At 38.6% G+C, this 16,342-nt stretch overlaps 3 protein-coding genes across 4 annotated transcripts in view; all 3 read left to right on the top strand.

The window, feature by feature from the left end:
- The window catches only part of crebbpb (CREB binding lysine acetyltransferase b), a 111,196-nt gene extending 108,761 nt beyond the window's left edge, over positions 1 to 2,435 (top strand). For both annotated transcript variants that reach the window (XM_083565734.1, XM_083565733.1), the window contains exon 31: positions 68 to 2,435. In XM_083565734.1, the coding sequence (XP_083421860.1) occupies positions 68 to 2,275 (2,208 nt within the window). In that variant the 3' untranslated portion in view covers positions 2,276 to 2,435. The remainder of the gene's footprint in view (positions 1 to 67) is intronic.
- trap1 (TNF receptor-associated protein 1) overlaps positions 1 to 16,342 on the top strand; it is a 123,984-nt gene that overhangs the window by 32,646 nt on the left and 74,996 nt on the right. The gene's annotated exons all lie outside the window — the stretch shown is intronic.
- On the top strand, positions 10,795 to 11,533 carry LOC310739945 (uncharacterized protein; the record flags this gene model as incomplete). The annotated part of the gene is made up of 2 exons (XM_083566241.1): positions 10,795 to 11,067; positions 11,201 to 11,533. The coding sequence occupies 2 exons, from the start codon at positions 10,795 to 10,797 to the stop codon at positions 11,531 to 11,533; spliced, it is 606 nt and encodes a 201-aa protein (XP_083422367.1).

Raw genomic sequence — 16,342 nt, 5'->3', positions numbered from 1 at the left:
TACATAATTAAATCAAAATTAGTATTAAGACATAAAAAAAACATTAACTAGAATTTTTTTTTTCCAGGACTTTGACCTATGCATTAATTGCTACAATTTGAATGGTCATGAGCATCCAATGGTGAAATGGGGCCTTGGCCTTGATGATGACAGCAACAACCAGAATAGTGAGGCTTCCAAGAGTCCGCAGGAAAGCAGGCGTCTGAGCATTCAGCGTTGTATCCAATCTCTGGTACATGCTTGCCAGTGTCGAAACGCTAACTGCTCACTGCCATCTTGCCAAAAAATGAAGCGGGTGGTACAACACACAAAAGGCTGTAAGCGCAAGACAAACGGGGGCTGCCCCGTGTGCAAACAGCTCATTGCGTTGTGCTGCTACCATGCCAAGCACTGCCCAGAAAATAAGTGTCCTGTTCCCTTCTGCCTCAATATCAAGCACAAGCTGCGCCAGCAGCAGCTCCAGCAGCGATTACAACAGGCTCAGTTGATGAGGCGGCGCATGGCACTCATGCAGGGCCGGACCATGCAAAAGCCCCTGCCTTCCCCTAACTCAGGAGCTCCTGGGACACCAAACTCTCAACAGCAGCAGCCTAGTACACCACAAACACCTCAGCCATTACCAAACCAGCCCCAACCATCAAATCAGAACATCACCACTGTGCCACAAGCCTTAGACAACAATGGACGCAGCAGTCAGCCACCTACACCAGGCTCCCAGGGCGAACCAGGCGCTCAATCCTCACCCTCACAACAACAACAATCTCCCCTGCCCATGCCTCCACAGCCACCAACACCACAACACCAGACGACACTAGCTGCCTTGCAGGTTGTACGAAGTATAGAGATGACAGGCATGCCAAAGCAGCAGCAGGCAGATTTTAGGGTCAACCTGAATGGCATGTCCATGACCCAGTCTCGCATGGTGGCACCCATGCAGATAATGAGCCACAGAGGTCCTCAGTCTCTACAGGGAATGCAGTCTGGACCATGGGGTGCTGGTATGCAAGGCCCCATGCAGAATCCACAGGCCCCTCAACCACAGCAGATGCCAACACAACAGGCCAATGTGGTACCTCAACAACCTCAGTTAACACCTTCATCTCAACAGCCTACATTGATGCAGCGGGCTATTATCCAGCAACAGCAACCACGGCCCATACAGGGTGTCATGCCACCTCAGCCAGTGCCTCCTCAAGCCCCACAGCAAAATGAAATGATCCAAAAAGGTACAGGAAGCATTGCACCAGGTGCCCTCCAGGAGTTGTTGTGCAAATTGAAGTCACCGCATTCACCTCAACAACAGCAGCAGGTCCTCAACATTCTCAAGTTAAACCCTCACTTAATGGCTGCATTTATCAAACAACGAACAGCAAAGTATCAGGCCAGTCAACCCCGGCAATCCCTGCCACAGCTGCAGCAGAGCCCACAAGCTATGATCAGAGTCCAGTCAGGGTTGCAGAATATGGCTGCTATGCAGAATGCTCCACTGATGAGACCAGGAATGCAGTCTCAGCAAGCTGCTGCATCTCAGGGTATGGGCACCCTAGGGCCACAGGGACAACTCATGAATGCTACACACAATGGCAACCAGCAGCTTTATCGCCGACAACTCGTACACCAAATGCAACAGCAGCAGCAAGGAGCCTTGACTCCTGCCCAAGGGGGGTTTTCCCAATCTCAAGGTGCAGTTAACTACTCGCAAATACGCATGAAGCAGCAATTGACTATGCAGGGAGGTAATATTCCCATGATGCCTGGAATGAGCCAACCTGGAATGAGCATTGACCCAACCCAGAATATAATGCAACAGCTTATGTCGCCACAACAGCTCCCACAGCAAATGCTAAAACAGCAACTAGGATCACCACCTCAAGCCACCTCTATGAGCCCTCAGCCCCATATGCTCCCAGTACAGCAGCAAGGCTCACATTTACCTGGACAGGCCATATTGAATGCACTGGGCAACCAAGTTAGATCACCTGCACCTGTGCAGTCACCCCATCCTCCTTTGCAGCAGCCCCCACATTCCAGTCCATCCCCACGCATGCAGCTTCAACCCTCTCCCCAGCATGCTTCAATGCACTCCAGCTCCCCCCGCCCCACACTTGCTGGGGTAATGACAGGCTCCATGGAACAGGGCCATCTATGTACCCCAGAGCAGAGCACAATGCTCTCTCAGCTTAACACACCAAACCATAGAGGGCTGAACAATGAGTTGATCATGGTAGGAGATACCACTGGAGACACTTTAGAGAAGTTTGTGGAAGGATTATAGCAATGAGAGACGATAGAGAGGTGTTGTTTTCATACCGATTGTATTGATATCTCAGACAAAGAATGTGAATGGTTTACATGCCATGTACTGCTTTTTTATTGATGGGTATATGTGGATATATCAATCACTTATCCTTTTTTTATATATATATATATATATATATATATATATATATATATATATATATATATATATATATATATATATATATATAAGTCAAGGCAGTGCCTATTGTACTGTTTTGTTTACTTTTCCCCCCAGGTCATGTATTGCCATTTATAACTGAAGACTGTTTCGAAATTTCAGATGCATTTTTTTGTTTATAAGTTATGATTACTTGCTGATGTTTATTCATATATGCTAGATTGTAAACATGCTTTTGAAAATGCACCGTGTTTTCCTCCAAACTAATGTGCTTGTATAAACAGACCGGTGTTTATTTGTACAGAAATGATCTCTTCTACAAAATATGTGAGAAGTTGTAATTGCGCTTATTTTTAAGGTGCTTAAATATGTAATTTATTGTCCTGCATTGCATATATTTCAAGGTATAGAACATTGCTTGGTCTCTTCTTCTAATGGTCAGTGGGGAAAAAAATCCCTTTTGGAGTAAGTTTCAGGGTCACTGATTTCTGTATGTGAGGCTTTTCTCTAATGAAACTTGAATTGAGTAAGGAAATTTCTTCTATGTAAATCATGCTGATTAAGTTACTGTATATATGAGGAATTAAACAAATTGAGAAAATTGTAAATACTGATTAAAAGAACTTGTTTCATACTTCTGTAACTTATTGTTAAATAAACTGCAACAGTCAAAACAGTGCTTATTTGAATCTTTTAGCAAATAAAAAGATTCTTGACAATTCATCACATTAACAGGCAAGTTCTACATTTTTTTAAATCGATTTTTTTTTTCATTAATCTACTCTAAGTACCCCATAATGAAAAAAGTGAAAACAGAATTCTGTAAATGTTTTTTAAATAAAAAATATAAAAGAAACCTGAAATATCACAGGTATATAAGTATTTCAACCCTTTACTATCTCCATTGGCAATCTAGTTTTTTTGTTTATGATGCAACAAGCTTTGCACACCAGAAATGGGGGATTTTCTGGCATTTTTCATGGCAAATCCTCTTAAGCTTGGTCAGTTTGGATGGGGACCATCAGTGGACAGCAGAGGGGGGAAGTAACAAAGTACATGTACTTCCTTATGGTACTCAAGTAGATTTTTCTGGTATCAGTACTTTACTTCACTATTTATTTTTCAGACAACTTTTTAATTTTACTCGTTATATTTTTACACAAATATCTGTACTTTCTACTTCTTACATTTTTACAGGCTCTTACTTTAGTTTTAATCTATTTTATAAAATGTAAATTTTTTTCTTTCTCATTGCATGCCGTTTTCAGACCATCAGCCTATTTCCTCTCATTGTGTGTGGCTTTTTCAATCTACCACTGGTGTGCCATTTCCTGGCTCTCACACACCACAGACGTAGACTAGTTTATGAAGCTAATAATGAGCAGGCAGAAGGCAACAAGATCCATGGGGTTAACGTGGATGAGACAGAAAATATAAGATACAAAAATAAATATATGTATAGAAAGCTCGAAAATTCTACTTTTAAATGAACAAATTCACATCACATACAAATATTTTCTGATTATGTAATCCGTATGAAATTTTTCAGAAGAGGTGCAGTTTCTCCAGTATCACCTCATTAACCTCATGTGTGTAAACATAGCAAATGTTCCGTTTGGTGTCCTGATAAATTACGTAATTTAAAACACCATAATTACTTTCAAATGTTTACGAAAATATTTTGTCTTCATACTCTGTGTTGAGTTTAGTGTCTCGAATTATAAACATGCATAAACAGCCACTTTCAGGTCTCTCCAAAGATGTTCAATAGGGTTCAATTCAGGGCTCTGTTTGGGTCAGTCTAGGACATTCACAGAGATGTTCCTAAGCTTGTGTTTTCTTGACTGTGATTAGGGTTCGGCTCAGACTGCAGTCCTGAGCACTGTGAAACAGGTTTTTATTTTATGTATTTTATTTATTTTATGTACTTATAGCTTTCCCCTCAAGCCTGACCAGTTGACAAGTCCCAGTTTAATCTTGGTTTCATTAGACCAGAGAATCTTGTTCCACATTGTCTGAGAGTCCTTCAGGTGCCTGTTGGCAAACTCCAAGGGGGCTTCCATCTAGCCCCTCTGCCATAAAGCCCAGATTGGTGAAGGGCTGCAGTGATAGTTGTCCTTTTGGATCTTTGTCCCAACTCCACACTCTGTGGAGTTCAGTCAGAGTGACCATCGGGTTCTTTTACTGAGGGCCCTCCTTGTTCAGTTTGGCTGAGCAACCAGCTCTTGGAAGAGTCCTGGTTGTTGAATTATGGAGGCCATTGTGCTTGTAATCTTTAGTGCAGTAGCAATTTTTTGTAGTTTTTCTCAGACCTGTGCCTTGCAATGCGCCTGTCTTTGAGCTGTGCAGGCTGTTTATTTGACCTCATGGCTTGGTGTTTTTTTCTGATATGCATTGTCAGCTATGAGGCCTTCTATAGAGAAGTGTGTGCCCTTCCAAATCATGTCCAATCAATAAACCTTTCCACAGGTGGACTCTAATCAAGGTGTATAAACATCGCAGCAACCATCTAGAGAATTGGGAGGCACCTGAGCTCATTTCAATTCTGAATACTTGTGTAAAATAAATATTTCAGACATTTCTAGAATTCTGTTTTCACTTTGTCATGTGTAGATTAATGATAAAAAAATTAAATAAAATGAAATTAGAGCATATGTTGTATCAGGCTGATATTTGTATATGGGGCACAGTAACTGTGTAACAGTAAAAGTGTAAATACTGGTGATTACCACCTGTTGACCTCCGGCTCGATAGTAGTATTACCCAGCCATGTGGACCTTTTATTCATTTCCTACACTTAATTTACATTTAAAGGATAAATCATCTTTACATTTTAAAGGGAAGAACAGTATAAAATGTCTGAGCAGATTTTATCCAGGCTTCTTTTTTCTTTTTCTCAGATGAACCAAAAATACTGTATTTTGTGACTGCTATGCTTTTGTAAACAACTTTATTATGATCGTCATTGTCATCATTTGTTTCATACATTGGCAAGCCACCCAGCAAGGGTAAGAAAGGTAAGAAAACGGTTTCTTCTATGTTTTTTTTTTTTTTTAGTTTAGGGAACCTCATTGTTTAAAAAAATAAATCTAGAAAAGAAAATGTTAATTTCAGTAGTTCAGTAGTCTCAGAGTTTGGAATATTGCTTCTAAAGTAACTGAAGCAAAGTTCTTAAGTTTATAAGTTTCTAAAGTAATTCAAACTCATTGTGGGATTATTATAAAGTTTCTTAAGCAAGTGAAACTGGGACTAGTGTAAAGAGTGCAACGCACAGCGGATCTGTAAACTTTAAAACGGTTACCCGAAGTATTGTGGTTTTGTCCGACAGACTGTGAGACTAAGATCACATCATGTTTTTAGCCCGAAGTACTGTGGCTTTACTTTTAAAACCATTTGGGTGTAATATTGCGCAGGTTTATTTATTTTGCATTATGAGGGATTTATCCCTGATGAGCAGCCGTGGCGACTGTGGCAAGGAAAAACTCCCTTAGATGTAATGAGGAAGAAGCCTTGAGAGGAACCAGACTCAAAAGAGGAACCCATCCTCATTTGGGTGACATCAAGAGTATGATCATAAATCTTTCAACAATACAGAACACTGGAGAAAGAGAACTAACATGAGCACTGCAGTATAAGATTATAAGTAATGTTCTTTCTACAGTCTTATACAGTCTTTATGGTTATAAAACTAGGAGCTACTGAGCTCAACATTTGTGATCATCACAGATCCAGCACCAGCTTCTCCATGCCAGGGCCTTTAAACACTCCAGGAGGTCCAATGTCCACACATGTAGTGGGATCCAATTGGCACTGGTACGTCTCTAGATGGTTCGAGATGTTTGCGAGTTCGGCATCTACGTCTTAAAAGGTTTAAAATCTTCATGAGGTGGGACGTAACTGGAGCTGGCCAACCTCAGGATGCCTCAGGATGGGGGGAGAAATAGAAGCAGTGGAGAGAAATTAGCGTAGCTGCTGTTCATGATATTAACAGCACAAGTTGATAATGTGCATGTGAATCAGATGTTCTGGAGCACAAGGTTATGATGTGAGATGTATGTTATGTGTAGGCTTTGCTAAAAATATATGTTTTTAATCTGCACTTAAACTGGGTGAGTGTGTCTGAACCCCGAAACACTGTCAGGAAGTCTATTCCAGAGTTTAGGAGCTAAATGTGAGAATGATCTACCACCTTTAGTGGACTTTGCTATTCTAGGAACTACTAGAAGTCCAGAGTTTTGAGATCTCAGGGAGCGTGACGGATTGTAGCGTGTTAAAAGACTGGAGAGATACATGGGAGCTAAACCATTTAGGGCTTTATAAGTAAGAAGTAGTAGTTTGTAGTCTATTCGAAACTTAACAGGAAGCCAGTGCAGGGATGATAAGAATGGGGTTATATGATCATATTTTCTTGACCTTGTAAGAACTCTTGCAGCCGCATTCTGAACTAACTGAAGCTAAATGCAGGTTGAGATGCTGGAGCTTCTGTATACTGGTTTTTGGGCCGATGAGCAAAATCTCCGTCTTATCAGAATTTAATATTAGAAAGTTATGGGTCATCCAATCTCTTATTTCTTTGACACACTCAGTTATGCGAGTTAATTGAGCTGTATCGCTTGGTTTTGATGAGATATACAGCTGGGTATCATCAGCATAACAATGGAAGCTAATTTCATGCCTTCTAATAATATTTCCTAAGGGAAGCATGTATATTGTGAAAAGCAGGGGTCCTAGAACTGAACCTTGTGGCACGCCATAATTTACTAGCATTAGCCTGGATAGCTCTCCATTTAAGTCTACGAAATGGTAACGATCGGACAGGTAGGATTTAAGACAGCTTAATGCCTGTCCCTGAATGCCGATGTAATTCTGTAAGCAATCTAGGAGGAGATCATGGTCTATAGTGTCGAATGTAGCACTAAGATCTTTAAATCTTTAAATCGTTAAAACCAACAACGAGATGAAGCCTTGATCTGAAGCTAAAAGCAGGTCATTAGTGATTTTAATTAGAGCAGTTTCTGTGCTTTGATGGGGCCTAAAACCTGACTGAAACATTTCAAAGATATTGTTCTCTTGCAAGTGCGAACATAACTGGGCAGCGACAATCTTTTCTAAAATCTTAGACATAAATGGGAGATTTGAAATTGGTCTGTAATTCGATAGTGTGTTTGGATCCAAATTAGGTTTTTTAATGAGGGGCTTAATAACTGCTAACTTGAGGGATTTAGGGACGTGACCTAACGATAGTGAGGAGTTAATAATATTGAGAAGAGGCTCAACAGCTGTATATAACACTTCCTTTAATAGATGAGTTGGAATCGGATCTAACTGACATGTTGGTGATTTAGCTTTGGTAATAACATTATACAGCTCTTCCTGTCCTATACATGTAAAGCAGTGTAGTTGTGGAGTTGTAGGCGAGATTGTGTCAGGAGATGCTGTCAGAGGTTGAACTGCCACAATTGTTTTTCTAATGTTATCTATTTTTTTCAGTGAAGAATTTCATAAAGTCCTTACTACTTAACTGTGATGGAACACATTTTTCAGATACCTGATTTGTAGTTAATTTAGTTACTGTACTGAAAAGGAACCTGGGATTGTTTTTGTTATTTTCTATGAGTTTGCTCAGGTGTTCAGCTCTAGCAGCTTTTAGCGCCTGTCTGTAGTTGAGCATACTGTCTTTATATGCAATTCTAAATAACTCCAATTTAGTTTTCCTCCATTTTCTCTCCAGATTACTGTTCTCTTGAGGGAATGCGTAAGACTATTATACCAAGGTGCACGTGCTTGTTCTCTGACCTTTTTTAACCGGATGGGGGAAACAGTGTCTAGTGTGCTAAAAAGGATAAAGTCTATGTTGTTAGACATTTCATCAAGATCATTAGCAGTTATGGGTTTAGTAAGAAATTGAGATAAATCGGGCAGGTTATTTAGGAATCTGTCCTTAGTTGGCAGAACAATAGTTCTACCAAGTCGATAGCGTGGTAAAACACGGCTAATCTGCTCTACCGGTAGTGTGTACAGTATGAGATAATGGTCTGTGATGTCATCACTCTGAGGTAAAATATCTATATCAGTGACGTCTGCTCCGTGGGATATTATTAAGTCTAGTGTGTGGTTACAACGGTGAGTTGGTCTGGTGATGTTTTGTTTAACCCCAAAAAAGTTTAATAAGTCAACAAATGATAGACAGTCAAGGCAGCAAAGGAATAAGGTAAACTCGGTTTTTAATATTTTGAATTCTTTTCATGTTTGCCAGCCTGGTCTCCCACCTTGTTTAGGCCATTACATTTTTGAGGGTGTCTTAGCCTTATATATTGCATTGTACTTGAAGTATTTAAATCAAAATAGGCTATGGCTTACATATTAAATTTTAAACAGATGCAGTTTAAATACAAAGGAACTGATGCTCTTACAAAGCCATGTTTTGTCAACTCAGAGGTGCCCAAGCCTTCCAGACAAGCTGTTTAGAATTGGAATTTCTTAAGGTTGCTTCCTGTTTAAATTGGTGACAAAGTGCAAAATCCAGATGATGATGATGTGTGGCAGTTAATTCTCCAGCTTAAAGATATAGATTTGATTTGTAAAGTAGAAGGCATTCTACTAAAGTTGCCAAAAAGATGGTGTCAACATAACCTAAAACTTTGCAAGATGTAATAGAGGGAGATGTGGTTGGGCCAGGATACCATTCTTTAGTTAAGCAGTTGCAATAAAGGATTGAAAATGTGAAGCGATCTAATATCCCTAAAATAAGAAAAAGAAAGCATTGTGTCGATGAGTCTGATACAGACGAAATACCTCCAGGCAGAGAGGAAAGGCCCCTGAGAGCCAGCAGGAAAATAAAGAAAACCTGAAGATGATGTCTCAGCAACCTACTATAAATCTACAAGAAGTTAAACATCTAGTCTAAGTTGATTTTCTACACATAGCGTAAACAAGTCAATCAGGGGAAAAATATAAAAAGCCTTTTGGAAGAGTGGCCGTTTTGTTTCAATGAACTTGGCATGGCAGTTTACTTCAAGAAACTAACTATCACTCTCAATGCCTTGGGTGGTTAAATGAAACACCCAAGGTGGTTCCTTGTGTGGTTTCATTAAATTACAAAGTAAGAATGTATTAATTAACGTAAACAAACTATGAATAGTAAACTTTTTTTTGGCTTCTCCTATTAGGGGTCGCCACAGCGGATAACTCGTGATCCGCATATTCGATTTGGCACGTTTTTACGCTGGATGCCCTTACTAACACAACCCTCCCCATTTATCCGGGCTTGGGACCCGCACTAAGATTCCACTGGCTTGTGCAACCCTAATGGCTGGGTTAAACTATGAATAGTAAATTTAACATAATTTATTAACCTTTGTTAAAAGATTTATTAACAAATTAATTCAAAGATTGTGTGTTTTTGATCATATTAAAGCTTTATGATTATTAAAGTTTTTCTCAAATGCTAAAACACAAAAGCCAATCCTCTAAACCAAATGACCAGTTGTCTAAACACATTTACTAAATCTAGCCATCATTTTCCAATATCATAAACACATTTCACATGAAGACACAATTCACAAAACACAATCCTCCGTTCTCATAAATCTTAAAACATTTTTTTTTTTGCTAAAACACAAGTTGCAAAAGAACTTTGCTTATATTCTCAAATGAAAGCTCATGTGATGCAAAATGCTTGCCACAGTCAGCAATATTTGAACACAATGAACACACCTGGCGTCATTCATTACACACAACGACTCAAAATTGAAGACACTTGTTGCTAATGCTGTGACCACATGTACAAAATCAAGTTCAAAATGCACAGTTTGCTGAAGATTCCAAACAAACACAATGGATGAAGGCAGAGGCAGGGGAAGAGGAATTCGAGTCAGAGGAGGGAGAAGAGCTGGCCATGGAAGAAGAGGAGCAGGCCAACGAGGAAGAGGAGTTCAAATCAGTGGAGGAAGAGGAGCAGGCCAACGAGAAAGAGGAGTTTAAATCAGAGGAGGAAGAGGAGCAGGCCAACGAGGAAGAGGAGTTCAAATCAGAGGAGGAAGAGGAGCAGGCCAACAAGGGAGAGGAGAAGGTCCAGGAGGGAGAGCAAGACAACCTCGCACCATCATTACAGACGAGATGCGAGCAACAGTCATTGACCATGTCATTGTCCATGGCATGACAATGGCTGAAGCAGGACTACGAGTCCTTCCAAACCTGAGTAGGTTCACCGTGGCCACCATTATCAGGGCATTTAGACAACACAACAGGTATTGTACTCTATTGCTTTCTTTGTCACAATACAATTTTACAAGCCTGTGAAAGTAGTCTATTGGTTTCAAATTAGTTGTTACTGTATTGTAAAACTGACAACACATGTTTCTTTAGTTGAAAGAATGCCACATAGAGGTGGAAGGGTTGCCATATTTACAGCGGCACAAGAAACCCTCATTGTGGATATGGTTCGTGAGAACAACCTCATCAGACTCCGGGAGATCAGAGACAAAGTCATTGCCGATAATGTCAACTTTGAGAGCATTGATGATGTCAGCTTGGCCACAGTAGACCGAGTTCTCCGGCGCCAAAAGATGCGGATAAAACAGGTCTATAGGGTTCCCTTTGAGCGCAATTCTGCGCGACACAAAGACCTACGTTACGAGTATGTGCAAGTAAGTATACATCCATGTTCACAGTACAGTTAGTGAACATATTGTGTTGCTCAGCCTACATTACTTCTGGACAATACTGTGCTACCTGATTGACTGTTGTTCTGAACACCTGTGCACTTTCACATTTTCACAGAGGATATTACAGTTGGACATGATGGCCAGACCTCACGAGTACCTCTTCCTGGATGAGGCTGGCTTCAACCTGCAGAAACGAAGGCAAAGAGGCCGTAACATCATTGGCCAAAAAAACATCACTGAGGTTCCTGGCCAACGGGGGGGTAATATTACTCTTTGTGCGGCCATGGGTTTGGAGGGGCTTGTCCACCAGCATGCTGTCTTACAACACCCAACGTCTCCTCACCTTCCTAGAGGAGCTAAAAGACATCCTTCTGGACTGCCAACAACACCATCCTGGGCCCGCACATCAAATTTATGTGCACATTTGGGACAATGTACGCTTCCATAAAACAAACCAAATCAGAGAGTGGTTCACCACCAACAGTAACCACTTTTTAAACGTCTGTCTGCCACCCTACTCCCCTTTCCTGAACCCTATAGAGGAGTTCTTCTCATCATGGAGATGGAAGGTTTATGACAGACAACCATACACTAGAGAGAACCTCCTAAGGGCAATGGAGCTGGCCTGTGTTGACATCCCAGTGGAGGCCTTTCAAGGATGGATTCGCCATTCCAGGGCGTTTTTCCCGCAGTGCCTGGCAAGAGACAATTTAGCATGCGATGTGAATGAGGTGATGTGGCCCGATGCAGCTCAGCGACATGATGCCGCACAGTGATTGTGGTGTGTGTATGTGTGTGGTGTGAATAAAGTAAATAAAAAAACTTCACACCCTGATCATGTTTTCAAGAGTACTGTTGTGTGCAATAGATTCTGTTTTTGCATTGAGTTGTGTTACAGTAGTGTACATGCAGAATTTACTATAGATTTATACTCTTCATATGAAACTCTCAAATCTAAATGCCTAATCCTCTGCAGATATCTAAGAACATCCATTACTGTAAAGTTTCAATAATATGCATTGGCAGTTATGAAACAAAGAACCTTTACACAAATTGAGCATTGTGTTTTCAATTGTTTTGCTGTAGTGTGTAATGATTATAGTATAGTGTTTACATTTTTTAAAGCTTCGAGCTGCTCTTTTGGTGTGAAAGTTTGAGTTTTGAAGTGAGAAGGTGTGGTTGTGTTTATGTTGCGTTAGAAAAGGGTGTTGTGTTTAGACATTGGGGAACATGGAGGAAACGTTTGTGAAATGTGTTTTAGCATTTGAGAAAAACTGTAATAGTCAACTATTTTCGGAATTACCAAGGTGTTTTTTCTTCATCAACCCGGAAAAGGGCACCAAAGTTGAGAAGACAAACACCGCACGTCTTCCCGTCAACCCGGGTTCTGTATCTAAATTTTAACCACTTTTGTAAAAACGTTTGTAAATCCTGTTCCAGTTCTAATGAGAGAATCATTCATCTGTGGCATTCTCTTTATTGTATTGTGTATAGACAGTAGTACACTACGAATTTATGTTAAGAAATTAGAGATGTATAGTATATTTGCTGCTTTGTGGTTAATAAATCTATAAAGGCAAATTAATGTTTTTTTTAATTGTCTTTAATGACTTTATCTTTTAAGGCATATCTACTTTGTTTTTTCTCAGTTTTTACATCCCTAATCTGTGTACACTGGGTTGTAGTTTTTCCACATTTCTGGTCAACGTAAATGGTCTATAAGGTGGTGCAGTTTCAAATTTTATATTACAATGTACAGTTTTTAATTGTAATGTATTTTTTACAGAATTATTTTGCCAACCACAGCTGCCAATGTTTTTTCTGTGAAAACAACAGGGATCTTTTGTTTAAATGCAAAAGGTTTTTCCTATTTCTTACATAATTCACAAGTCAATTTTACGGGACATTTTTGTATTTTGTACATAAATATTCTGGAACGTGTACAGTTTTAAACTGTAAATATGTGTAAATTTTTACGGGACATCTTTGTATTTTATACATAATTATTCTGGAGAGTACACAGTTTTGAACTGTTTTAAAGTTTACATTTTTATTGTATTTTTAACTAAATGATTCTGGCAACCTCAGCTGCCAAATTATTATTATTATTATTATTATTATTATTATTATTATTATTATTATTATTATTGTTATTTATTTATTTATTTATTTATTTATTTATTTATTTATTTACAGTGTATTCAGCCTATTTACTCTAAGTGAAATTAAACTTATACTAACAGAGTAGAATAGGTCTTGACTGAGGTTATGAATGTATGGATAAAATAAAACAACCATGCAGGAGATATATTTAGGTATGTTTATTAGGATAAAGGAGCCTGTAGGCAATAGGAGGAATAATTTGAATCAGAATTAGGTAAAGGGAAGGAAAATAATAGTTTGGAGAAAGAACAGACGAGGTAGAAGTGTCATAAGTAGGAGTCCAGCAGGAAGGATAAGGGGAGGATGGTAGGGTTTGTGCAGGTGCGCAAGGGCGTAGATCGCCATAGTCTTCATTGTCAGTCTGCAGCTCCTGATGACAAACAACAGGGAGTTAAGGTAAGGTCTGTGTGCTCAAGTCATGCCTAAGAGTATGTTGAAAGGGAGTTTCTGGAATGGCCGAGGAAGAGAGATGCTCAAGAAATTGTGCAAGTTTGGAGGCAAGGGTGAGAAGTTGAAATTGACGATATTGTTTTCAGAGAATACTCCTAACAGCTGTCCCGGAACGTCTGCGAGATGAAGCTAAATAAAGAAGAAGTCAATTTCAAAAGGATTAGACATAAAGACGTGACTGACCACATAACAAGAACTGGACATAAGATTAATGTATGCACCTGGCAGAACCAAAGAAGAAACAAGACAATAAGCCTATAAATTGCTCAATACCATATAACACAGCCAGCTCTAAGACATATAACGATTAAGGCATATAATAACTTAGTGTTGACATAAATAAGTAGAACAATACAGTTAAGCATGTAATCTAAAAAATATTATTAGCTTGATTTAATAACAGTAGAATAGTAAACAGCATTAAAACTGGAAATCAAAGTAGAAAACTTATACATTGCAGATGCAGAAAGGTAAATAGGCTGAAGAAATGATTAACGCATGAAGGTTGAGAACAAAATGTGGCTGAACCTGAGGAAGCAAAGGTTTAAAACAATTGGTTATTTAAAATTTTTTATTAATATAAAGTATAACATAAAAGGCAAAAATAAGGGTACCTGAGTAAAACAGGAATATAGATTTACAAGGAGAAGAGGAGAATCAAAGTGAAAATAAGGGGAAATGAAAAAAGAAGGAGGTAAAAGAAGATAGATACAGATGCCATGTGACATTAGGGTAAATGTGTGTGTGTAAAGAATGTGTGCGCTTAATCATTTTGATGTAATTGAATGACCACCTTCTATTGAGCTCATTGGAACATGTCTGAAATAAAGTGGAAAAAAACGTTTAGCTTTTTCTCATCAGAGACTGAAGATCCTTCATTGTTTTTTTGAGGTCTGTTCTATTTTATTAAGTGTGCTACATTGGGAATCAGTTGCAACAAAGAATCCACCCGTTATGTCTGCTCAAAAACGGATTCCGACATCAGCTAACTTCACATTTAAAAGAAACTATATGTGAACTCACAGCAGTATTTAATAAGGCTATGGGATCTGTAGTAAAATGGTTAGATGCCCCCTAAGAGTTAATTCTGTTTGCTAATGTTGATTTGCTTAACGACTTCCTGCATTTTATGCATTTTGATCCCGACAGAGATTCCTGTTATGTCCAAGAAGTATTTTGTTTGAAGCAACTTTAAAATTAAGCTTATAATTTTAAAATTACAGTTCCTGCAGTTGTTGGAAAGAATAATGACTAATGTAAATTTTGCTGGTCTTGAACAGTTGTTACTGAACTCAAGTGCATTAAGGCTAATGTAGCAAAAGTTGCTACTGTTGATTTAGACTTTTGCAGGCATGGTAATGCTGTAGTTGTTAATTAGCTGTAATACATTTACACCAAAGGAGTTCAAAATTGTCACATAAGATTGAATTTGGGTAGAATTTCAACATTAAGGCCTATCAGAGCTGTAAATGTTAACTATAATCAGTAATCTTATTTTGGATATTTAAACTATACTTTGATATTGATCTAGGAATATTTTTGTTCTATAAGCCATGTTTTAAAATGAATGCTGACCAGCTAAGATAAGAGGAAAGATCTAAGCGGTTGCACTGCTGAGCTAATGAAACGTGTTATGCTTCTTCCCAAAGCATTTAAAGGTGCTACACTTTAACCTGTTAGCCTTTACCACAGCCAATTTAAATGTTAACAGTTCCTGAGAAAAGTGGGCTACATACACAATTTAAATATCTTTGAAAAGAAGAGACTTTTAGCTTTAATGCTTTACATTATTCAAAGTCAATATTGCTAAAAATGATAAGTTATAGATGATGAAGTTCCTTGAATATAAATTTCCTTTTTTTTCTCTTCAAATATATGAAATCATACATTAAATCAGTCCTGGAGCAATCCAAAAAAATTACAGAGTAAAATCAACATGTCTTATGAGTTTATATTTTAAATTGTATGAAGATATCATGAAAAATGAGATTCCTACAAACATTTATCTGAGACTGTGTCTGGTTCGCCCCTCCCAGCCCAGATTTTGGGACTCACAGCTGAAAATGCCCTACCTAACTTTACAGATCCTGACTGTAACTGAAAATGTGCTACATACACAATTTAGATATATTTGGAAAGAAGACACTTGGAGCTTTACTGTCAATTACTCAAAGTTCATATTACTCAAAAAGATAATAAGTTATAGATTATGAAGTGCCATGGATATACATTAAACATTATTAATTTTTTCATATATAAATACATGAAATCAGTCTTAAAGCAACCCAGAAAAGTAATGGGTTGAAAGCCACATGTATCATAAGTTTATATTTGACGTTATGAAGTTTTTATGACAAATGATGTGCCTACAAACATTTATCAGAGACTGTCTGATCCTTTTCTCCCTCCCCCTGTTTGAGAGACACCTGCTAAACTCAGGTGGCCATTTATACTCTATTCATACAATCTGCATATAAATAAATGGTTGACCATTAAAGGCTGTTGTTATACATGTTTGGCTATTGATATTGATTCGGCATTCATATTGATGGCCAGGTAGCCAGACAAGTTATTGTTTTACAGTCATATTGATGTCTGGCCATTCCAATGCCAACAATACACACACACACTGGCTTCCTGTTAA

This window comes from Silurus aristotelis (assembly GCF_946808225.1).
Source record: "Silurus aristotelis genome assembly, chromosome: 17".
NCBI classification, from domain to species: domain Eukaryota; kingdom Metazoa; phylum Chordata; class Actinopteri; order Siluriformes; family Siluridae; genus Silurus; species Silurus aristotelis.
The sequence above is the reverse complement of the archived record's forward strand: the minus strand, read 5'-3'. Positions and strand labels throughout refer to the sequence as shown.